This window comes from Eupeodes corollae, chromosome 1, assembly GCF_945859685.1.
Source record: "Eupeodes corollae chromosome 1, idEupCoro1.1, whole genome shotgun sequence".
NCBI lineage: Eukaryota > Metazoa > Arthropoda > Insecta > Diptera > Syrphidae > Eupeodes > Eupeodes corollae.
In genome coordinates this window covers 129,211,975-129,236,510 of record NC_079147.1, presented here as the reverse complement: position 1 = coordinate 129,236,510, position 24,536 = coordinate 129,211,975, and the positions used below count along the sequence as shown (strand labels likewise).

General features: G+C 34.6%; 1 protein-coding gene and 1 long non-coding RNA gene across 3 annotated transcripts; both read right to left on the bottom strand.

The window, feature by feature from the left end:
* Positions 1-4,413: 4,413 nt before the first annotated feature.
* On the bottom strand, positions 4,414-5,841 carry LOC129953667 (uncharacterized). Of its 2 annotated transcripts, none has more exons than XR_008782569.1 (4): positions 5,274-5,841; positions 5,085-5,228; positions 4,578-5,014; positions 4,414-4,526 (listed from the first exon to the last, which is right to left on the bottom strand). It is a non-coding gene; the product is annotated as an uncharacterized LOC129953667 (long non-coding RNA). The 2 variants fall into 2 exon arrangements; XR_008782568.1 differs by having other exon boundaries at positions 5,085-5,204; positions 5,274-5,840.
* Positions 5,842-15,671: 9,830 nt separating this feature from the next.
* LOC129953664 (mediator of RNA polymerase II transcription subunit 7) lies at positions 15,672-21,560 on the bottom strand. The gene is made up of 2 exons (XM_056066996.1): positions 21,071-21,560; positions 15,672-16,327 (listed from the first exon to the last, which is right to left on the bottom strand). Exons 1-2 carry the CDS (start codon positions 21,395-21,397, stop codon positions 15,995-15,997), a joined length of 660 nt encoding a protein of 219 aa, XP_055922971.1. The 5' UTR covers positions 21,398-21,560; the 3' UTR covers positions 15,672-15,994.
* Between the last annotated feature and the right edge of the window lie 2,976 nt (positions 21,561-24,536).

Here is a 24,536-nt window from a genome sequence, read left to right as displayed (position 1 = left end):
ACGTTGTTTTATCATCTGGAAATCTAGTATTTTGCCATTTTCTTTAAACTCTTCTTTTCACTTTTATCAACTCTCTTATCTCTAAAGGATATTTTATTTCTTTTTGTCTTCTATTATCTACGCTATGTGCGGAAAGTTGATTCCCAGAATTACGCACTTTTGCTTATAGTGCTTGCGCAAGCTCGGGTGTACAAAGTGTCTTTACCAACCCCCGGTACACGGTCCAACAAGGCGCTAACGAGTATGATGCCACTGGTATCAAAAGCATTAAAAACTAACCATAAAATTGTTAAAATTAGCTTCTGAAAGTAGCTTACGATTGAAGATTGCAAAATCTCCCTTTCCTTGGAGCTCCGAAGCTGGGAATCACACGAGATTTATATCATGTTTTCGATCGTTTTCGATGAATATTTAATTTAATTAAAATCTGTCCTTATAAATAATGTTAAATCAATAAGTAAAATAAATTTCTAAAATTTTTCAAGAATCTTTCCTTCAATCGTCGCTACCAATTTTTCCTTTTTGTTGTGTGACCTAGAAATATTGTAGACATTTTATCACAACAGGAAAAAACAGCCCCTGACATGCACCCGCGGGGGGGGGGGTCGCGGCACGGCACGGCCATGGTGTTGCGGACGCAGCGCGGGCCGGGGCGGTTACAGCGTGGCTACCACGCAAAAAATTACTAAAGTTTTCAATAATTTTTTGTATTTATAACAATTTATTTAAAAAAATGGAAAAGATAAAGAATAAAATATTTTTACTAAATGTAATCTGATCTATGAATAAGATCATCGACGTAAAAGTTCTTCATGGCTGTCTTCAATGCAAGAGGGAAGTCATCACGCTCATCAGATGCAAGTTGTTGAAGCATTCGGATAGCTAAATAAGGTGCAGCGGCAGTACCCAATGTAACCGTGTTAAGAGGGTATGTTTTAAATTCTTCTCCATCTACAACTCGCCATAGAACAAGTTAATACATTGAATCACGTAAAGGAACCCAAATTTGTCGATACATTTTATTTATATAAGCAGTGAATGCAATCTTGAACCTCCTTAAACGTGTGATAAGATCAAAGAAATCATCTTGCAATCTGAGATGGTCATTGATCGACGTCCCGTCGGATGTTTTACAGGACGCGTCAAATACAATCCATAGTTTTGTAGTTGAGCTGGCTTTCTTTAAGCACTGCATGGTGAGGAAGGTAATTATGAGAACCCCTTTGGTATTCAGCTTTAAATGAAGTGTTGGGTTGGAATTTTCTTTTCAATTGTAAGAATCTTACAAGAGCTGATTTTTGAGACAACTCTAGTAAATGATATGTCCCTTCTTTGAAAGGAAGTTGGACAACATATTTTCCATCTAATTGCCCTTGATGTGTCCTGCGAAAATGTTGTTTTACATTTTTCTTGGTCTGGTCATAGGAACTTTCGACCTTGAACTTCTTCAAGTTCCCAAAACTTTTTCAACAAGGTATCTAAGACTCAAGAATCAGTTTTTTTATAAAACGACTGCACTTTTGATAGGCTATGAGATGCCCCCAGAAAGCACCCACCCAAGTTCAGTCCTTTGAGCAATAGGGATACCTGGCTCTCTCTTTACCAAACCTTCAAAGAAAATGGTAAACATCGGTTTCTATTAACACATCAATTTTTCTGCGTTTGTTGTAGTCTGGATCAGTAAATACTAGCATCTTTAAATGATTCCAATTATCGTTAGGTATCTTTTGTGTGGGAAGAACAGCTGTTAATTTGGCTAGGACTAGGGCATGTAATTGAAGATTGAAATCCTGGTTTACGTTGGATAAAATCTTAAACGTCATTCGCAAGTTTGAGATACTTGCATTGCTTTTTAACACCAATTACATCTACACAACTTCTTACCCTTATTAACTTGAAAAGTTGAGCGGCAGACTCAGTATTTTTTTTTTTATTTATTTCTTTATTAATCATTTACAATTAAGTTAGTACCTGCGAACCCGTAGCTTTTCTGCAGAAGATTATTTTTCTATACAATCTTATGAATAAAGTGAGTAATTTAAATTAAAAAAAATATGATATTCAAAGTTTCAATTAAAAGTATCTTGAAGTTTTATAAATTAATTGTGTACTTGGATTATTTTAGAAGTAATTTTGTATGTTTGTTTTTGTTTTTTTTTTTTTGTTGAATTAGCAATATTTACTTTTTCACGAGGAAGATAGTTTATTATCGTGGGAGCAGTATGTAGTAGTTTGCGTCTACCGTAGTTATTATAATTTCTTGGGATTTGTAACATTCCTAGTGCTTGTCTTCTAGTGTTTACTTGATGTTGTATCAGTCGATTGAATCGGTTGTCATCAAAATATTCAACAATGGTATTCATCTTAATCCTCCAGTCCAATTGTTTTAAAACCTGCCTCATTCTTTTGTTGACTAAATGATCTTAATAGAGGCATTTTGAAGTTTTTGTATATTTTGGATATGTGTTCTATCTACATTAGCCCAAGCAAGTATGCCATAGCTTTGACTGCATCAAAGCACAATGCACTTGCTTTAAGACACTTTCAGATGCTTTATTGATTTCCATTCATAGTTTGTTGATGTGCTTATCTCAAAGAAAATGACAATGTATCACTACACCCTGATATTTATAGATGTTCACTAACTCAATGTTTTGCTTGGGTGTGTTTGGGCAAGCATCATTTTCCAAGAAAATCCGCTATACTGTTTGCTTGAAATTTGGACTTCGAATGTGTATAATTTTGGTTTTGGAGGCGTTTATTACTAAAATGTTATCTTGACACCATCTCACCATGTTCTGCTTTGTAGATAGTCCGTTGTGCCACGTATTCCGATCCTTTGTAGTGCTTCACTAAGATTAGAATGGTTCAAGGTATCGAAAGCCTTATTAAAATCTATGTAGGTACATTACTAATACATGGTGACCTTTTTCCAAGCTTTCATTAACAAAATTTTCAAATTCACCAAGTAATTGTACAATATTCATATTTTTGAAAATCCTACTGACTCTTATGTATCAGTAAGTGCTTTAAAACTAAATTTTGCAACCTGTTCACTATTACACCCCCCAAGCATTTTTTTACAACTGAAAGAATCGATATTGGTCGGTAGCTGTTCAACTGATTCTTCGTTCCACCTTTATATATTAGTCTACCAACTGCTGTTTTCAAAGTTGAAGGGATAATTAATTGATTAAGACTATAATTAATTAAATTACAAACGATTGGAGCAATATCAGAATGGCTTTTGATATCAATTGCCCTGATGCCATTACCTCCAGATGCCCTATCCCCTTCAAGAGATCTTATAATGGTTTTTATCTCCGTTTCGTTTGTTGCGTAAGCAAAGATTTTGTTCTCTACTGTCTCATTTACCTTATTTGATGTTACTAAGTTGCATTTGTAGATGATATTATCCGTTTGGGTTTAAAAAAACTCTACAAGTTCGTTGGTGAGTAAAGTTATTTCTATCTTGAAGTTGAAGTTGGATATTGTCTTTCCTTTGGTTTTTCTAAGTTCTCATAGTAAAGAATTGGATAATGGTCTATTATATCGCTTTCGATTACTACTAAATTAATTTGTCTATCAATTCGGCTAACAAGGGCATGATCTACTAATGACTTAGTGCCTTTCTTAGGGTCTACTCTTGTATTTTCTGTAGTGACATTCATTAATCTCTTTGATGGTAACATTTCAGTATAGTCTTTGACATTATTAGAGTTGAAGTCATTTATATTAATATTTATATCTCCCATAACAATAATTCTTTCGTTTTTTCCTATTTGTCCTAACTGGTTTCCAAATTCTTCACAAAACGCCGATTTGCTGAAACCTGGTGGTCTATAAATTCCAAAAACAGATGTTGTTTTGTTTTCTTCTGCATATTGAACTTGAATATTTGCGAACAAATCCGTTGCCGGATGAATAACTTTATGAGATAAATAACTTTGTATTAACAAGATAATTCAACAACCTCTTCTATTGTTTCGGTTTAAAACTACTTGTTCAAAACCTTCGTGTTCATACAGTTTCTCTTCTTCATCATGTATATTTGTTTCTGCCAGCATTATTATTCTTATTCACTCCTATTGCGAGTTTCACTTTTTCTGGATTCCGTCCGAAAAAAATGACATTTCACATTTCCCTTATTGTGAGTTTCGGACGGAAAATTTTCCACTTCGAAAAATTTCCCCCTATTGTGAACTTTTTTTTCGGGTGGAACTTCAAGTCTTTGACAACTCTTTCTTTCACTCAAAATTTGGCGGCGGAAAAGGACAACTTTGGCGAAAAATGTAAGTAATTTTTATAAATAACAACAAAATAATCGAAAATAACTCCAACTTTTTTATTTTCAAGGAGTAAAACAACAAATAGAAGGCAATGCGAGTTGCTTTTGAATAAAATGCAATTACACCCCGATATCGCAGTTTGGATTTTATCATGCTCACGTTCCAAACAAAAGAATCGTGACATGCTCCAGCATGTGTTGCATCAACGTAGCGTATTCGCAACTTATTATCACAAATCTATAAAAATGAAAATTAGTTTATGAATATTTTTGAATATCTTATACGTACGAGTAAAACATTCAAACTGAATTTGCCTTTCCTGTTATAAAAAAAGGTGTTTGTTGTGTGATGGCGATATAATGTTGACATGTGTTCCATCTACACATCCTATTATGCTTGGCATATTGAATTTCATGAAGAAATCTTGGCTGATTCTTCTACATTCGTTTTGTGTTGGCCACTTTATCCATTCTGGACAAAGCCTCTCCTCCAACACGTTCAACACTTCAGCCATAATAAGGTTTACAGATGGTTGTGCCAACCCAACTTCATGGTCCTTCCCAACTCCCTTTTGGTACCCGCCCTCCGCAAGGAAACGTAAGGTGGCTGCAAGTTTTATAATTGGGGGCACACCAAATTTTTGTTTTACTGGGGGCAAGGAACTGGAAAGAACATCCAACAAATATTTGAAGGCTTCTTTATTTACTCGATAGTGTTGATGAAATCTGAAAAAAAAGTTTGATTCGTAATCTACATTTATATTCACAAATTCTTTACATGAAACTTATTACTTACAATGGCTCACGCAACTCCAAAGGGTTTGAAGAATCTCTGAGTTGTCTTCTGATTGATTTTTGTTTTTGTTTTTCTTCCTCATCATTAATCATTTCCCTCAGGGCTATGCTATACATGTTGCTAAAGTAAAATATAAAAACAATTCTAAACAATTTGTGTAATAAAATATCATACTGTTTAAGTTCATACCTTTTGATGAGAGCAAATAAAGGCTACGGCAGAATCACAAAAAACAATTTTTATTTGTTTTATTTACTTATTTTCAAGTATATTTATTTTTATGAATTAAAGACGGAATCACGGAATGCACGGATATTGTTTACTTTTTTAAAAATTTTAATTCACACTTCACTCATCTGTCAAAAATCTGTTTAGCCGTGTTCGAAGTGATGTAGTTCTGAATTGTTCCGGTTTTTTTTGTTTTGGTTATGGATACCGTCGTTTGTTTTTTTTTCTTGAAAAATTACTTCTAACATACAAAACATATTTAATAAAGTTTTTAACTCAACAAATTGTCATTTTCATTCCAAAAGGGGTTGAAAATAATAATTTATTTGCAAAACTAGAACACCGTCCTATTGTAATTTTTTCTGGGATTTGTTCAGATATTTCGTTCAGCTTGTATTTGCCTTTTCAATGAACGTTTTTTTTTCGAAATGTCACCTCTAATTCGAAGTGAAAATTCATTCGGGTGGAACTCACAATAGCTTTAAAAATTCCGGGGGAACAATAATTTTTCGGGTGAAATATTTTCCGGGTGAAACTCACAATAGGGATAATTATATTTATTTATAAAATATTTTACGTTTGGACAAAAACTATTACAATATAAACGCAATGACCTTATATTAAAACATAAAAAACAATTATAATTTTTCAATTCATTTACATCAATGCCGTCAGAGCCATGTATCACCGTACAAATTTGTGGTATCCATTTTTGACATTCGACTTTAAATTTATGATTGTACTGTTTACAAACAACTATAATTATTATTATTGTGTTCTCATTATGTTGTTTACGTCTTGTACAGTGGCCATTATTATAGATTGTATGCTTTTAATTCTTCGTGCTATTATTTTTCCCGCACTGTCCCACACATATTTCCATTCTTGTTTTGCCTTTTCTTTCGTTAACCACAAGAGATGCTTATTACTTAAATTGTAGCATCGAACTCAGTACTCAACGAAGTTTAATTCGCCTAGTGGCGCCCTCGTTTAATACATTTTTCTGGGTTTTAACATCAGTTATATCGGTGTCAGCTATTTTCTTATTTATTGTTTTAGCAATTCCTTTAACAATTTCTAACAAGTTTTCTTGTGTTGTTGGTAGAATATTTTGTATGTCGATATTATTTTTAAGTATTTGTTGTTCCATGGTGTTTATTTGTAATTGCATGCTTTTTATGAGAATGTCTTTTTTTTTATTTTCTTTCAGTTTATTTATTTCTTTATAGAAGCTTTCAATGAAATTATTGTTTTTCACCATATTAGCATTCATCTTATCGTATTTCTGGCTTATGAAATCGCAACTCGATGATATATTCTTTAGTTGATCTTTCAATTGCCGAATCTCAGCCAGCACAGCTGAAGATTCTGATCCTTGATCTAATAACGCTCGCAGCAGCAACGGTTGGCCAGCAGGACGCAAGCTTGTTTTCAGCTAGAGACGCATTTTGCTGAAGCAAGTGGGATACGATCCGAAGAGTTTTCTAACGACCTCAATCCCTTGGGAGTTGAATTGACAGTTTCCCTACCGGAAACCGGAGTGTTTTCGAAGACTTGCAGTGACGTTATTGCATCGTTGAGATGCAATAAGGAATTATGCCTTTTGTGGCAAGTCGAACACGTAAATGTGCTCGAGCAAAATGTGCATTTAAAACCAGTTAACACAAAGGCTATTTGTTTTAAAGAATTCATACCTTTTTTACGTTAAAGGCTTAAAACTTTAAGTAGTTTTCAATAAAGTGTGAGCTCTTAAATAGTACACATTAAGTGAACATTTTAGAGTTGCGTGCTCGAGCTGTAGTCGACGAAGGTTTTTTAGCTTTCTGCTGATTTAAGTCTGAAGAGGATGGTCCAATGATATCCAATATCCTTGATCTCACTAAAATAAAATCCTTCCAGACGCTGTATTGCGGGTAGCCAACATGCGTCGAAATATGCGATTTAAATAGCCCACGGGTTGTAAAAGGAAGTTTTTTAAAGTTTGTTTGACTTCGTTCGTAGTATCTAACAAAACTTTGAGATCTTCAGATGATTCTTGAGTTATTTTTGACTGATCGAAAAGAAGCCTGAATTGACTATTCTTCCATAACCTGGCATGTGGATTAAAAGTTGATATGGGTATTTCGAAGTATTCGCGCCGCTTCACCAAATACCGCTTATGGCCATCAGATATTGAAGTATTTTTATTTAACATTACTTCATACAAGCTATTAAAAATGTTAGCTACATTTTAAGAGAACCATCAAAGGTAGTAATTTTTATAGATGGAAGTTCTACCGACCTATTGTATAAACTATGGCTATCAATTTTTGAGATCACCTCTTTTAATTGACAAGAATAATTGCTTCTTCAGTAGGAGCTTCAACGATTTTTTGATGAAGGACTCTAGCCTCCTCAAAAGGTGCCTCTAAATTAATTGAACGCGCTTCATTCATGTGAATCGATGTTTTTGATTTGAAATCCAATTTTTCATACGACTTGTAATCAGTGTTTAAATCTCGAAGGATGGTTGAAACCGATACAATTACACAATGAACCTTTATTTTAATCATGTTGAATATAAAAACTTAATAAATATACCCAGAAACACACGTTTTAATTAAGATCGAATATGATCAATGAATTAAATGGAAAATTTTATTTTATCAAAATGCCACACACCTGTACTTACTTACTTACTTAAGGTGGCGCTACAGTCCGGGTGTCCAACAAGCGTGTCCAGCCAGCTCTCCAGTTTCGCACGCCAAGTTGGTTGGGGTTCTCTCCCACCTGAGTGCGCCACCTGAGTCATGGTCTTCCTCTACTGCGCCATCCCTCGGAATTGGATTCGAAGACCTTCCGGGCTGGAGCGTTGATGTCCATCCACTCTACATGACCTAGCCATCTAAGCCGTTGGACTTTAATTCTGCTAACTAGGTCAGTGTCGCCCGTTCACTTCGTCGTTATATCTTCTCCTCCATTCTCCATCTATGCGTACGGGACCAAAAATCGTCTGGACAATTTTTCTCTCGAAGCATCCTAAGACGCTCTCATCTTTCTTTGACAGGGTCCAGGCCTCATAAATGAGAATCGGGATGATGAGTGTCTTATAGATGGTGATTTTACATGCTCGAGAGAGGACTTTACTTCTCAATTGCCTTCTAAGTCCAAAGAAGCAGCGATTTGCAAGAGTTATTCTTCGTTTGATTTCAGCAGTGGTGTCGTTGTCTGCATTAATAGCGGTGCCTAGATAGACAAAGTCCTTAACTACCTCAAAGTTATAGCTGTCCATGGTGACGTTTTGTCCAAGACGTCGTCGTTCAGTGTCCTTTTTTGATGACAGCATATACTTGGTCTTGCCCTCATTGACCACTAAACCCATCTTCTTCGCTTCCGTTGCAATGCTCAAAAACGCTTCACTGACATCACTCTTTGATCTTCCAATTATGTCAATATCATCTGCGTATCTGAGTAATTGGACCTTTGAAAAATTGTGCCTCTAGTGTTGACGGCAGCGATGCCGTCAGCTCCAGCAGCTTTGTTTGACTTGAGTTTAGATATAGCTATCTTCACTTTGTCAAGGTCGGGTAGGCGGAATTTTTGATCTTCGTCGCCGAGGTTGAGTGGTTCTATCTCCTTTATAGCGGAATTCGGTTCGTCATCGCCGTTATATAATTTGGAGAAGTGATCTTTCCATATTTTCAGCATCGACTGCGGTTCTACTATGATGTTCCCCTGATCGTCTTAACAGACTTCGGTTCGTGGCTGGTACCCTTGGGAGGTTTTTTTTACCTTTTGGTAAAATTTACGAACCTCATTCCTGTTGTGACATCCCTCTATCTCCTCGATTGCGCGCTTCTCATGCTCTCTTTTTTTCCGTCTAAGAAGCCGGTGTTTCTCTCTACTCTTCTGCTCGTAGAGCTCGCGAGCAGCTGTAGTCCTTTTGTGCAGCGCCCTTTTGTATGCTTCTTGTTTCGCTGCGTGCGCTTGCCGGCATTCGTCGTCAAACCAGGGGTTTCGCTGTGGTGGCCGTGCACTTCAGAGGCGGCATCTCTGATGGCTGTAAGGCAATGTTGCCACTGGTTTTCAATGCTTAATGCAGAAAGCATAGGACTCCTTAAGAGGTTATTAGAGACTCGATCGGAAAAGGACATGGCAGTCTCTTGCGATTGTAGCCGTCTACACACCTGTAGAATCAGGATTATCAAAAAATCACCATACGAACTTCTAATGTCTTTTACTTTACAGGATGCGCACAAACGCGATTGTAATTTAGGTTTTTATTTTCAACATGAAATTTTTTATATATCCGCGCATTATTGTTTATTTCTTAACATCCTTTGTTAGGAATCCTTTATCATTCGGCTCGAAGGACCAATGTTTGCTGCAAGAATAATTTGCTTAACCTTAGACAAAAAATGGATTGTATTATCCGCAGTCCAATTGTTACGGAGTCAAATCTTAGGTTGCCAGCGGTAAATCACAAAGATCATACAAGGAAAAAAATACAAAAGCAGAAATAAACTATAAATAAAAAATACAAAAATTATGATTTTTATCCTGTGACTCTTGTCTTTTATTTTCGCAAACTTTAATTTACAAGTTTGCTTTTGGGAATAAATAATATGCATTTTTACTTGCAGAACGAAAACTCGGTTTCTTCTGGGAAAATCAACTATAAACATCAAGATCATTACGCTCGTACGCAGATCTTAATCCACCAGCTGATAGTTCTGGCGATCCAGCTATAGTTCGTTAACACATAGTGGTTCATCTTCTAAAGTTTTTTTCCTTCTATATCAACTCTCACCGCACCTCTCGTTTTCGCCATCACCACCAAACGATCATCGATTACTGACCGCTGGGCTTGACCACTGTATATCTGCACACAATATAACACATCGCATAGTGGGCGTATTAAACTCCCTCAAGTAAACAATTATGATCGATGATCGTTTGTATGTCATCCCCCAAATATTGTATGCAGGTATTTTGGATTAGCCGACGTTGTTTGTATTTATTTTTATGCAGATGCCGTCTGTGATTTGCATCTTTGAAAATGATAACTTTTTTGTTTAGGATTACGTTTCATGTTGCATTGGAACAAGCTGCCTGTTTTGAAAACGGGAATTACAAAATAAGTGCAAAATGCTTTTGCTTACGGATTTTGTCGCATTTTTAGTGTCTACTTATGAATGTAAAGATATTTAAATTGTTTAACGTTGCATTTTCAAATCAGCGTTATGATCGTTATTAGTAAAACGGAAGAGCAACATTCTAAGAACTTACAACTAATGTTTTTTACACGGCGATAGGTGCCGTTTTATCCCAAAATGACGAACCTATTACTTTTATTTCATGATATTAAGTAAGCTGGTAGAACATTTCGCCGTAAATGAGAAAAGGATGCTTGCCATTCTATGAACACTTAACTTTCTTCGTAATTACATTCAGTTCAGTTCAGCTCACGTTATGATCTTTATCGAACACCAATCTCTCAACAATAATTCCAAGATTAAGAGATAGAAGGACACCTTGGAGGGGTATAACTATCAATTACGCTATAAATCAAAAAATAGTGATGTGTTCCCCACAATTTTCGCAAGTTAATTCACTATCAATATCTTAACACATTGATCAAAGCTCATATAAAAAGGCAGTAGCTAGGGGAAAAAAACGATATCGTTACAACAGAAACTGGACAAATTATCCACGAAATTAACATCAGGAACTAACATTCTCTTTTTCAGGTCACTTCTACGCAAACATTTCGTTGAAGTTCTAAAGCTAATTCCATTGTTTTGACAATTACATTATAAACCATAATATTATACCATACCAACCAAATCAGCATTATTATTTTAATGGCTCGAAATACATTTTTAAAAAGTGTCGAAGAGTTTTTAAAAAACAAATATAAACTTTATTAAAAAAAAAAAAAACAAATGAGAACAGACGAAAGTCGACTGTGTACTATGATGTAAAATGTTGAAGTGTAATAATTGTATATACATATATGCATACATAATATAATTATATATATTTATATACGTATATTTCTTTATTTCTAGGTAATTATAAATTTTGCTCCCCTTTTCTTTTTGTTATGTTTTCTTTTTCTCTCCCTTTACCGACCTAGGAACATTCAAAGGGTGGACTGGCTACCCTACCTAAATTGAGCTCACTTTTGGCTAGAAAGAATCCGATCCCGAGATCCTATTTTAAGAATATATTATAAAAGGGAAATAAACTTTATTTCACCTCAAACTCGTTGGACGTAATTATTTAAATTTTAATCAATTCCTCAAAACCAGGAGTTTTACAAATTAGATTAACAATTATATACAAAAGAAACAATAAAAAACCATTGAACCTAATTGATTTAGGTAGATGGATTAATAGTGGTTGTGGTTAACCTTCTGGTGACCTTTGAATTTAATAGTTTAACTTGACTCAGGTTTCCTCTATCGGGAATATCCGAGATTCATTGATTGAAGAAATATAAATCAAATTGGCGATCACCACTATCTCTTGACAGTAGCAGGTCGTTGCAAACCGATTTGGTAATCGGCTGAAGAATAAGTTCCTAAAGACAAACAAAAGTCGGTGTTAAATCGAACACTTTACACAGAGTATATAGATATACTTATATAGGCTCAATATATTTTACACACTTATTCTATCTTGTATTGTAGGACTCATCGATTAATTATCTTAGTTTTTTTTTCCTTTAAGTAATTTTGTCCCTCTTTTGTTTCTTGTTTAGTTTTATCTATCTCTTAATCCTTATATTTCTGAATATGGTTGATTTCGCCAACTGGTACCACCGTCGTTCGCCCCCCACTTTATTGGCTTACACTTTTTTACAGAAAAACTAAATTAGTTTAGTTAAGATAATCCGCCTACTATTTTTCAAAACAATTACCTTAGTTTCTTATATATCTTGGCTTAAGATAACTGCCCTTTTTTTTGAGTAAAGCAAACAAATTGTTTTAAGTTAAATTGAATTAAAAAAAAGAAAAGAAACGGAAGTACTAAGTTTTAACTTTGTCGTTTCGACTGGTTGGCGCACTATAAATCGGCAACTTTTTAATTTTTTTTTGTTTCTTTCCAGTTCCGTTTATTTGCCAAAGCGGTTAAATCATCCTATGAAGTCTTCCAATCACCGAAGTACATAATTTTTATTCCTAACGCTCAAACACCAGATATTGAACGCGCTCAGTTCTCCGAAAATAACCGGTTGAAAGGAAGGAAGTTATCGATAAATTGATTAACAATTTTATAGAATGATTACTTCTATATAATTCTTCATCATTATACTATTTAAGGATTGTAAGAATCAATAATTCTCTTACGATTTCACTTCAAAAGATGAAAGTTGCTACCACCTTTGGCAAGCAGAACATTTATGTAGCGGTCTTATTTACTAAGAACTACTTTATTCATTGAAAACAATGCGCAACGTAGTTGAATACTTTTTACTTTATTTGACAATCCAAACGGATAAAATGTTAACTTTAAACAATTCAATTACAATAGTTTATGAAGAGTCAGAACACGTCTAGACGGCAGCTGATAAAAAGAAAAAATATTGTGTTTGCTTTTTAGTTAGTTAAAATCAAAAGTTCTTCATATCGCCTTACGCGCTCGTACATTTCAAACATGAACTAAATTCTCCTTTCTAGAATTCTCCTTTTTTGGAATTCTCCTTATTTAGAGGGTCTGGTGTGTTGTTTATTTTTTATTTTTATTTTTTTTATTGCAAATCTTATTTGTTTACTTTTAGTATTTGCAGGATATGTTTTCAACTCACCCATTAGATTTAATGACGAGCGTGATGGTCGTGTTTTACTGGTGGCTGTTGCTGTACTTGGTGCTGATGGAAATGGCTGTGCCGGTGATTTATATTCTCGCCGTGGTGGAATATTCGATGGAGCTGTATTTGATGTTGACGGAGCTTCAGTGTTAATTTGGGTGAAGTTTTCATGGCTTCAGACGTTCTGTGGATATTATTGTTGGTGTTCCATCGATGCCAACTTTGAACAAGTACTCCGAAATACGTTCAAGGACTATGTATGTATGTCTGGCTGCTCACATGGTTTCTGAACTGCATCGACTCTCACAAAAACATGGGAAGCGCTATAAAGCGTTTCGTATGCGAATGGTTTTGTGTGACAATGATTAGCTGAGTCGATTTTACTTGTCGCATGTGTTCTCCGAATTTTTCCACGAAGACTTCTGGATCCAAGGAAACTTCCTCGTGTATGAAGACTTCGCCTGGTAATCTCAGCGTTGTTCCGAATACGAGTTCTGCAGCAGATGATTTTAGTATTCTTTGTAGCTAGTGCGTAGACCTAATAAAACTGTTGGAAGTACACTCACCCAATCTGTTGTTTCTTGAAATTTGATAGATGACTTTAATGATCTGTGCCATCGCTTGATCATTCCATTGGAGGCTGGTTAGAAGGCAGTGGTCCTGATACTTGTGCTTCCGATAAGTTTCGTGAGTGCTTCGAATAATGCAGATTCGAATTGTGTCCCTCTGTTACTAGTTATTGTTTTGGGAGCACTAAATCTACATACCCAACTATTGGAGAGGGCGGTCACGATGGTCTCTGCTGTTATGTCTTTGGGTGGCACTGTTTCAGGCCACCTTGTAAATCGATCTATCATCGTTAGTAGGTATCGATATTCGTTTGCAAGGGGCATGATGACAAAATCGATATGGACATGTTCGAATCGGTTGCTTGGCATTTCTATATGTAGTGGGGTGTTCTTAACGTGAAGACTTATCTTGCTGCGTTGACATTGTATACTGGGGTGTGATAGTTTATGTACGCTATCGAAAACTTTTCTGTGAAGACTTATTGGCACATACGGACGTATGTATGTCGGTGCCTCCAACATCGCAGTAAACAGTGGTGTCAGTGTCATCGATTCGTAGCCGTCTCAGCTGTAGTGAGTTCTTACTTGGAGTTTCAAGTAAAGTCTTAAGTTCGTCATCTTCTCTCTGCATTTCGGCTAAATCTGCTGTGCTGATTGTGACGGGCATATTTATGGTGTTAAGGCGAGAATATGCATCGGCTACGATATTCTCTTTACCAGCAACGTCCTCAATCCTCGTTGAGAAGCGCCAATTTCCTCAAGTTGTCGTGCAATGCGGTCGCATCCATGGTCGGACATCTGGTCAAAAGCATATGAGATGGTGAAAGTGTTAAATTGCTCAATGTACTGAAAAAAAAACTGAGTGTTCAGATCAGCCTTTGTTCAGAGCGTGTTAAGCATGCTCTGAAGACTCAAACTCCAGAGCTCTGAACATAAAATAAAAAACGCCTCTTAATCACCGGTACCAGCAAATTCCATATTGATTTGCATTTCGTTCTAGTTGTTTTTGTAGAAGTGTAAGAAGCGAAGTTAGTTGCACTTCATATAATTTGCATAGCATATTAATCACGAATCACGAAAATGTTTCTTATGTTAAAATATAAAAACGAATTTCAGCAAAATTTTCCCTGACTGCTTTTCAAAATCCCTGATTTTGCCTGAACAAAATTCGGAGGGATTTTGTTTTTATTTGTAATTAAAAAAAAATATTGATGACTACGAACACACCGTTCAAATCGAAAAATCTTATTGGCAACATCAAATTATTAAAATTTTTTGTTTGTCGTGTATTTTATCTAAATTAGTTAAATACGGTATTTTTTGTTTTATTGTAAAGGGAATTTCAACTTTAAAAATGTATGTATGATAACACTGCACAAAATTCGAAATTGATTTCTGAAAATAATTTTCTTTGAATGTTGAAAATCAGGAAAAATTGGTTTATTTTTATTATTAATATTTATGGGAAATCAAATTCCCTGGAAGATTTTCTATGATGCAGTATTTGCTGTAATATTTATTTATAATCAAACAAAAAATGTAGTACATTGCAGTTAGGAATCTTAGCAGCAAAAGAAACATTAGATGTTTTGTCTTGAGAGAATTGAATATTTCAAATCTCTCTTTCATTGAAGTAATTTAAAGGTTTAGTTGATTTCAGTTGGCTTTGGTTGTAAAATGAATTTACATGTTTATTTGTTTTTCATGATAAAAACTGGAAATCTTAATTCAACTTTTTTAATTTTTGCTGGGTTTAGTTGTTGCCCATGGGAAGATTACAAAACTAATTTGAGTAGTTTCGTTTTTGTAAAATTTTGATTTGAATCCTTTACGATTTTTTTCAATTGTTTCGTTAAAAAGTGAATAAGTACGTCCTGTTTAGGGACCTTAAGGTCATACTGATTTATGTGATGCATTCTATTTTTTTTTATAATGAAGAAGGATCTTAACATTTTTTTAAACACAAGACTTATGTCAAAAGTAAAAAAGTGAATATTGTTTTCATAAATTAAAGATTTGTATTTGTATTTTTTTTTTTGAGTTTCGAAATAATTTAATAACAAGGAAAATAAGCATCATAAAATAGAGAATTAATTTAAACGGACATTAGAAGCTTCAGTTTACGGCATTAATGACCCATAAATGATGATTGTATATGGCCTAATAAAAATCCATTCTTTTCAATGCGTTATTGTTATGTTTATTATATTAAAGTGGGCCATTGCAGCAAACCTTTACCATTGTAGCACAATCATTAACAACCACATTTTCATCTAAACGTTATTAAAGCTTAATCGAAATATTATTCAGTCAATAGTTCAGATTAAATTATCGATAATATTACACATTATTTTGTCGCATGGATGACATTGGTCAATATTTGCACTTATTACATTTTTTTGGCAATCGTCTTCCATTTTATTGAAGTCTGACAGCGAGTGTTGTTCGTGCTCAAGATCAGGAAGGTTAACAAAAGCATTTTGCACAAGATCTCGTACTTTTTCTAAATGTTTTTGAAATCTTGTACAAGTTTCTATGCGTTGCCTCTTTTGCATTTCCATCATTACACGCAGAGTTTCTCTGGCCTGATGTGGTCGGAATTCATTCAGTAGATGATGCATGTGAACAAATAGTAAGCTGAGGTCATCGATCTAAAACAAAAAAATTAATAATTTAATAACTGTTGTTGATAGTAACTTTACTACAAAAAACGTGAACAAATATACTTGAGAGTAAACCTGTTACATTTTGTACGCCTAAAATATAGACTTATTGCCAAAAATTGGTTTTTAGATCATCAAAAATTGCTCAAAATAGAGTTATACAATCTAAACTGTGTAAGCTGAACAAATTCAAAAGTTCCATTTTGTTTTTCATTTACAAAACTTCGACAGCAGTTTAAAGCATAATTTTAAAACACGACATGCAGTTTTAAAAATATATTGTAAAATAATATTTATTTCAAGACAAAATAATGCACTTTTCATGAAAATCGTTTGGAAATTGTGTAAGATAAAACTAAACGACAAAAATGTTCCTTTCGTTTCAATTGAATTAACTACATGGTTGAAAAGTCAAATATTTATTTGTATATTTTAAAGTCAAATCTATTTAGTATATAACAGTACAACCGAAGTTCAAAACATTTGACATATGTATGTATGTACAGGTATTTAATTTTTTTATTTAGAATGCACATACGTAGGGCACATATACCTATGCATATTTGTATAATAGCGGACCCGACTGACGTTGTACTTTCTAACCTATTGGTATAATTAACTAAGCAAAACATTTCAGAAACAAAGTTTTTATTATTCTGATACATCATCCAAAATCATATGAATCCGAGAAATAAAAACGTATTCGCCTTTGTACTTCTTTTTCAAAATTTTGCTTCGATGACGTTGTTAATTAATTTCTCCACTGAAAAGTTGGCTGCCATAACAAAAATCCTGGTCATATAAGGTATAGCTGGCGTAAGCTTTCGCCATTGCTGCCAATAGCCGCGTTTTATTATCACCATGATCTGATCCGGATCTTGGATTTACATGCATTACAACAACAACACAAGATCCTGCTTTGTGTTTGGATCTCAATTTGAGATCCAAAATTTAATTCTTTTTTTCACAACAAGGAGCGCTCTATCATTGTGATTTCACATGTAAATGTTGGTATCATTGCAAACAAATTAAATAAAACCTGTATTGCCATATAAACATTTCAATTTGACTGAAATAAAATATTTTTTTAAATAGAAAGCGAGAAGCTTTATATTTATTTATTTGGCATATAATCCATGAAATAATTAGATATTTTAACAAAACTAATTAATTGGTGAAATTCAAATAATTAAGTCAAAAAAAATGTATATTTGACATAATTTATGGGTATTATTTTCCCCAAAAAAAATCATTGAGCAAAATGTTCTATGGGCAACCCTGCTTTAAATGTTAAAAAACATAAATAAAATCGAGAAAGCTGCAGCAGAAAAAAATGTTGAAAATACTTTTACATGGAAATTTTTTGAAATCATTCTTTAAATTGAAAATGGTTGTAAGCAACACTTAGGTCACATAAATTAGAACTCAGAATTGTCTGAACCATCTCAATGAAGAGAGTAGTTTTGAAATGACGGTGGGTTGTATGTAACTTTTTTAAGAATTTTGTATGATTTTCTCTCGAAATTCTTGGAAGTGTTACATACAAACCATTGTCATTTCAAAACTACTCTCTTCATTAAGATGGTTCAGACGGTTCTGAGTTCTAATTTATGTCACCTAAGTGTTTCTTACAACCATTTTCAATTTAAAGAATGATTTCAAAAAATTGCCATGTAAAAGTATTTTCAACATTTTTTGATTTTTGTGATTTGCACATTTTCAGAAGTTGTGGAGCTACAACTGGAACTTGAATCATCATCGATAAGATTCAATAGGGATAAAATTGAATTGTTTGATTCTTCGCTTTCATCACTTTCAAATAAAAACTGCAAATTATAAAAGTTTTTAATAGAGAAAAGAAATAAAAATTAAAATGAATACTTCGATCAACCACAGCAGCTTCCATTTTGGGTATTTGTTTATATTTTTTTTGCTTCGAAATGTCACTTTTGAAAGAACGAATTTGACACTGCTACCAAACTTTAAATAATAAAAAATATGATGATCCAATGCTGTTTTATTATCATGATCTGATCCGGATCAGATCACGGTGATAATAAAACGCGGCTAATATATCCCTTTTTTGCGTCGTTATGCATGGTTGTGGTTTAAATATCTAAGATCGACCATCCATCTCTTATTTGGTCTTCCTCTCGGTACCTTAACCTTGTATTTTTTTTAAACTCGTGATATTAATATAACCCTAATGTTTACTACTCGTACAGCTTAAGTTACAGTAAAGTGTGAAAAAGGGCATCATTCAACAAACTTAGTCCATGTTTCTGTAGGGTATAGCATGACGGGGATTATAAGGGTCTTATAAAGCAAAACCAAAGAGAAAGGGCTTTGCTACTCAATTGCAAGAGCAACCCTTTGTTGACTTGCTTTCGCTTCGGTGTTGTAGGATGTTTTTAGATGACAGCATGTTCTAATTAATCGCAAATCTTTTCAAAAGCCCCATAAACATCGTACAGAGTTCCAATTATGTCAATATCGTCAGCATGTGCCTCTGGTGTTGTCGTTTGAGCTCTACTCTATACTTTCGAAGGCGATATCTCCTAGTAAAAAATCTTTTTCTAAATCTAAAAGTAAAGTATGTACACATATAAACTTCATTTCTGAGAACAATAAACTCTTTACATCCAACGACCGGAACAAACGAGCAGTTCACTATCACTCAAAAAATATTTATTGCTTTCACTTTCAGCATCTAGTTTGATACTGCTTTTGATGATTTTTAAATATTTTGCAGAAAATACCGTACATTACTAAAAAAAAGTCATCTAAAACGTAACGATAAATTAAAGATAGAAACACCAGTTTACAAAATTCAAGTTAACTTAAAAAGATATTTTTTTTTCGTCTAGTTTAGTCTTCATTTTCTTATTTTTTTTTTTCTTTCAAACTAAAACTATCCATTATTTATAGTAAAATTATAATTTTAAATATTAAAAAAAAAACAAATTTCGTGGACATTAAAAAGACAGATTTAAAAAATTAAATTTAATGCAAAGCTATTCTGGATTCAAAAATTATATTAATATCTAGTATTTTATTTATAGTGTGACATCTGTTAGAAATTGAGTCAAATAATCAATTGAAATATTGTAACACTCCTGTTAAAACATCCTCCACACTTCGACTTTAGTTTTTGATTAATGTTTCCCAAACAAGCATTTTAAACCTCTCCCAATCTATGGGTATGGGATTTAAGTCAGGCTATTGGAATGGCCACGCCAATACGCTGATTTTTGGTCTTTATAATACTTTTGCAAAGATTTGGATTGGTGCTTAAGGTCGTTGTCCTGTACTAGCACACATTTGAGAGACATGATCATGTTTTGATCCATTTTACCCTCAATAAAATCTATTGTTCGGACACCATACCAAGGAAACTAACCCCAAAGTATGATACTGCCGCCACCATTCTTGACCGTTTTTTGGATTTTATTCTTTCAAAGGAAGCCTTCTAACGGTTTGTTTCAAATCACTTACGAACAAATTTATCTTTGTTTCGTCTATCCACTCTAATAAAAATTATCGTTGGTGAATTTAAACCACGTTGTTGTTTTTTTTTACTTAGAAAGGGCACCATTATTGCAATACTTTTAACCAATTTACCTTCAAAGCCTTCTTCGAACAATTCTGGAAGTTATTTGAAGCTGTCATTTGTTTTTTATTTCACTTGAAGACTTTTAAGGATCTTTTATCGAGGCGCAAATGATCTTTCAATCCTCTCTTGGGGTTGTTTTGCTTGGTTTTCATAGCTGTATTTTGGCTCTCAGCTGTCAAATTGCTTTAGAAATCAACTTGAGAGATCTACTCATTATTCCGGCTATTTCCCTCAAAGATTTGGATCGGTTTATCTCCAAACAATCAACAAACAACAACGGCTTAGAACAACCTTTTATTTGATACCAAATTCATTGGTGTACACTCCGGGCCGAAAATGAGCATACCCCTTTAATACAACTTAAAAACTTTTATATATGTATATATTGTTATATTTAATTATCAAATCTGTGGATGTATATCGTAGAGAAGAATAAATAAATAAATAATAGATAATTTTGTTTAATTTTGCAGAATTTTAGATAAACTGAATTTAAGCTCGATTGGATAGGTCTAAATGTAGCCGGGACTAGCTCAAAGTTTCAAAAATCTCTGTTTTTCACTGTTTTTTAAAAATAAGCTCTAGCTTTAAACAGATGGGGTTATTTTTACTTTTTATATATTAAATTCAAGGTAGTGTTTATACTCATAACTCAAATTCTTATTTTGTTAAGCCTTACTTACAAAAATCAATTTGCTGTTTAATTTAAATTGTCAGTACTGTACTTTAAAAAGAGCTTAGGTAAAAGAGTTATAAATGACACTTTTGGGTAGAGTACGATAGCTCAGGCGACAAAGTTTAATGACGGATTTCTATAAATGTATTACCGTTATTTTGTAATTATTGTTTTTTAATTTAAATTAAATTTAAACGGTGGGAAATGGACCCCCTCCCTTAATAAAAAAAAAAAATGCGTGTTTTTAACTATTCTAAACAATACCTGAGTTATCGTACTCGTAATAGGACTACTGTGAAGCGTAGCAAATCGAAGTGTTCGGAACATTTTGTGGAAGATTAAATATTTTGACAAAAACTTGGAAGTCCAGTGTCAGTATCTTAGAGCAACAACCTTTGTCAAATATTAAGCAAAATATATAATATATATACAATTTATATACCTTTTCTGTTCTTCTAGGACTGTCAGGAAACTGTATAAGCAAATCCACTAAATCCAAAAAGTTTACAAAAAGGGAATGGTTTAGTTTTTTCAATTCTTTTCTACGGTCGAAATGTTGCGGTATAAGTCTTTTGATGCCTTGACTTTCAAGTGATCTTATCATTTCCTCGTTGCTGTACTGGGCACCAAACATAAAATATGTGTCGTTTATGCTTGGTGGATGCCTCGGAACCCTATTTCTACGAACACTTTCTTCGGAAAATAAATTTATATATTGTGTTGGGGGCAGTGGAAGTGATAAAACTTGAGTCCCTTCTTGGTTTGCCATTTTCTTTGTTTTTATTTATTTATTATGCTTTGCATCAACAGTCAAGATATAAAAAAGACAAAATATCTAAATCACTGACTGATACACCAAATTTAAAGCGAACAAAAAACAAGAACGACTGATATAGAAGTGTACTCATAAACTAGAAGCTAATTCTAAATAAATTGTTGTTGGAACTCATCAAGACTACAAATATAACATTTTTAATGAAATGAATTTTCTACAAAACAACCAATTAAAGATACTAATCCATGTAGCTATTTTGGTTTTCCTTCTACCTAAAGCCAACAGCTGATTCATAAAGTAATTCAAGTATGCGTGATAAGTCCCATCAAAAATTATTAAATAGTTCTATGTATGCATAAAAACAAAAATGCCTTAACACACACGCTTCAGCTTCGGCTCATAGAGAAATATATCCACCAAGAGAACCCACGTATGGGGTTTGATCTCTTTCGACCTACAAACTGCACTGAGAGGATTTTTCCCGTTAGAGTGAGCATGTATTAGTTGTCCCGCGCATTTCTTATGGGAAAATCCAGATTCTATGTAGTCATAGGCTTTTGAGTTCAGTGGCATAAGCATGTGTTAGTTCTCCCGTGCATGGGAACATCCAGATTCTATGTAGTTGGCTTGGCATTGGCTTTTGATCTAAGTTTGCACAATTAGGGGGAAAACAAGGTGAGGTGAACTCAGCTATTCAAAAAAGAGATCCGTTGAATTCAAAAATTGAAAAATGAATGCAATATTTAAAAAAAATGAATTTTGCAACTTCTTTTTAGTGAAAACAGTGCTAAAAAAATAATATTTTATCACTTTTGGCAAACAAGTTCTATGATTTTTATGAAAAGTTTAACTAAAAACAGAGAAGATCATATAGAAAGTATAGGCGCACCATAGAACTGCAATGCAAACGTGGCCCAAGTTAAGCCCAGTTTTGACAGATTAAAAACGAGGCGATAATATTGGCAATTGAACAAAACGTAAACAAAAATAAATTCATTAGAAGTAATGCAAATGAAGGTAAAACAAATTAAATCGAAAATATCAATTTATTTAAATAAATATATATAGTGAATTTGAACTTAATTTAATCCTCAGATAAATAAGAAACCATAAAGAATGTTGCAACAGAAGAAGTGGTATTCCCTGAAGGAAGCCACCAATGCCTAAATGTCTCTTCTGGAGCAACGAAGAGGTACAAGTTGAAGGTAAGTGCGTTCGTCACATTCATTTTAAGACCAAATCATATGAATATTCTATTGTTTTATAGTAGAAATTACATCTCACGACAAGATTTTGTTCCTAACAATCAACTTGTTTTATTCCGAAAGGTTCTTATGTCCTCAATTTTCAACCCAACTGTATTAATGAGAAGGGCCAATTACACGGAAGGGATAGATATTGCAGAAGACTGAAAAAATTCACGATGAAACCGGTCTGACATGCTTTATTTACCATTTATAGCGATAGCACACGCACGTCAAGTGTCACCATCTGTGCAATGCAAAGTACTTCTTTCAGCCAGTGACCGACAGGCGAAGGATTGCAATGTACACTAGAAGAAGGACGAAAATCCTAACAAATCCTATTTAAAAAAAAGAAACGTTACTGTATTGCTTATGTCAAAATTGCTGTTTGTCTCTCATTTTCCAAAACATATCCTTCCCTTCAACTTCCCAATTGGGCTGGATCTAAGGTTTTATATGACCCGTGCCGATGATCAGCCAGGCTGTGGGCCCAATTTCTAAAAATAGCTCAGTCATTAACGGAGTATCCGGATACCAGGTGCCTCCGGATTAGCTAGCCTTGTCTGTGTAAGCGAATCTCTGCACAGATTGACCCCCTCTTTACTTCGCCTACTCAAGGGAATGAAATGGATAATCTAAAACAAAAACATAACCAGAAGCAAGAATGTCAAACCATTACCGGTACTAAAGCTACAACGGGCGGCAGTCAGGCGGTAACGTCACCTGTAGTTGCATCTGTGCCAAACATCGGAACAGGGACTGTGCCAAGTCACTGCCCATCTTCGTGCGTGGTGCAGGTAATTTCTACACCGGGCGGCAGTTCGGCGGCAACGTCAACTGTCGTTACTATTGTGCCAAACACCGGAGAAGGACTTGTGCCAAGTCACTGCACATCTTCTAGTGCTGTACAAGATGTATCACTGACGAAAACGCTTCCTCACGTCGGTAGTGGAAAGTTCGTGAATAATGATTTTTCCACTACTTAAGTGAGTAAACCTCTCCAGAATACTCCTAGGAGCTCGTATAATCAACGGCGTTATGCGGTGAGGATTCTAAAATCTCCTGGTTCAATATTGGGGGATGGAAGTAATTCCATCCTTAGCAAGAGGCAGGAGGGGCTAAATCCATCCTAGATAAAACTAATTGCTATGACTCCACGTCAAAGCGACAAAGATCTTTGGGAGAGTCCACTCCCGTCCCTGAAAAGCCCCAAGTCATTGATTCGAGCAATATTGATGGCACGATTACTTCTGACCGTTAGCAGGTTGTGAAACTTTGGCTCTCGGCTAGTTTCCTCAAAGTCATGCGAGATCATCCAGGTCCAACGCCTGTAACAAGCGATGAACGTTGGCATCAAGGTCATGTCAAATTTATCGCTTGTAACGATCAGAGGTCGCGTGATCTCTATACCCTTGCTGTCGGCATGCTGGGAAGTTTCCATGCAGGCCAAGAGCTCGTGCTTTGATCCGTTAATAAGAACGCTTATGTCCAGATGACATAAGATGATTAAGATTAGGACCCCGGACCTACCTTTTCACGACTGGAAGGAGGAAGGAAGGTTTCATCGAAGTGCGATTAAAGTAATCAATACAGACTCTGTGGCTTCTCTTGCACAAGTTAAGCGAGTAATAAGATACAGTTTCTAGACAGTAACGCTCCGTATCTATAAAAAAGATTAGGTAGACGGTTCATGCGAGCCTCCACAACACTTTTTGGATGTTGATGTACCTGGGCCCTCTTCTGTCGCAGCACAGTCTTCTTCCGGACCCTCTTCAGAAGCTGTGTCGCAAGACGTTGGGGGTCCCTGTGCTATCATCACCTTCCAATCCTTGGATGTGGATGAGAATTTGGCAGGTCCCTCTTATGTCATAGCACAGTCTTTTTCTGAA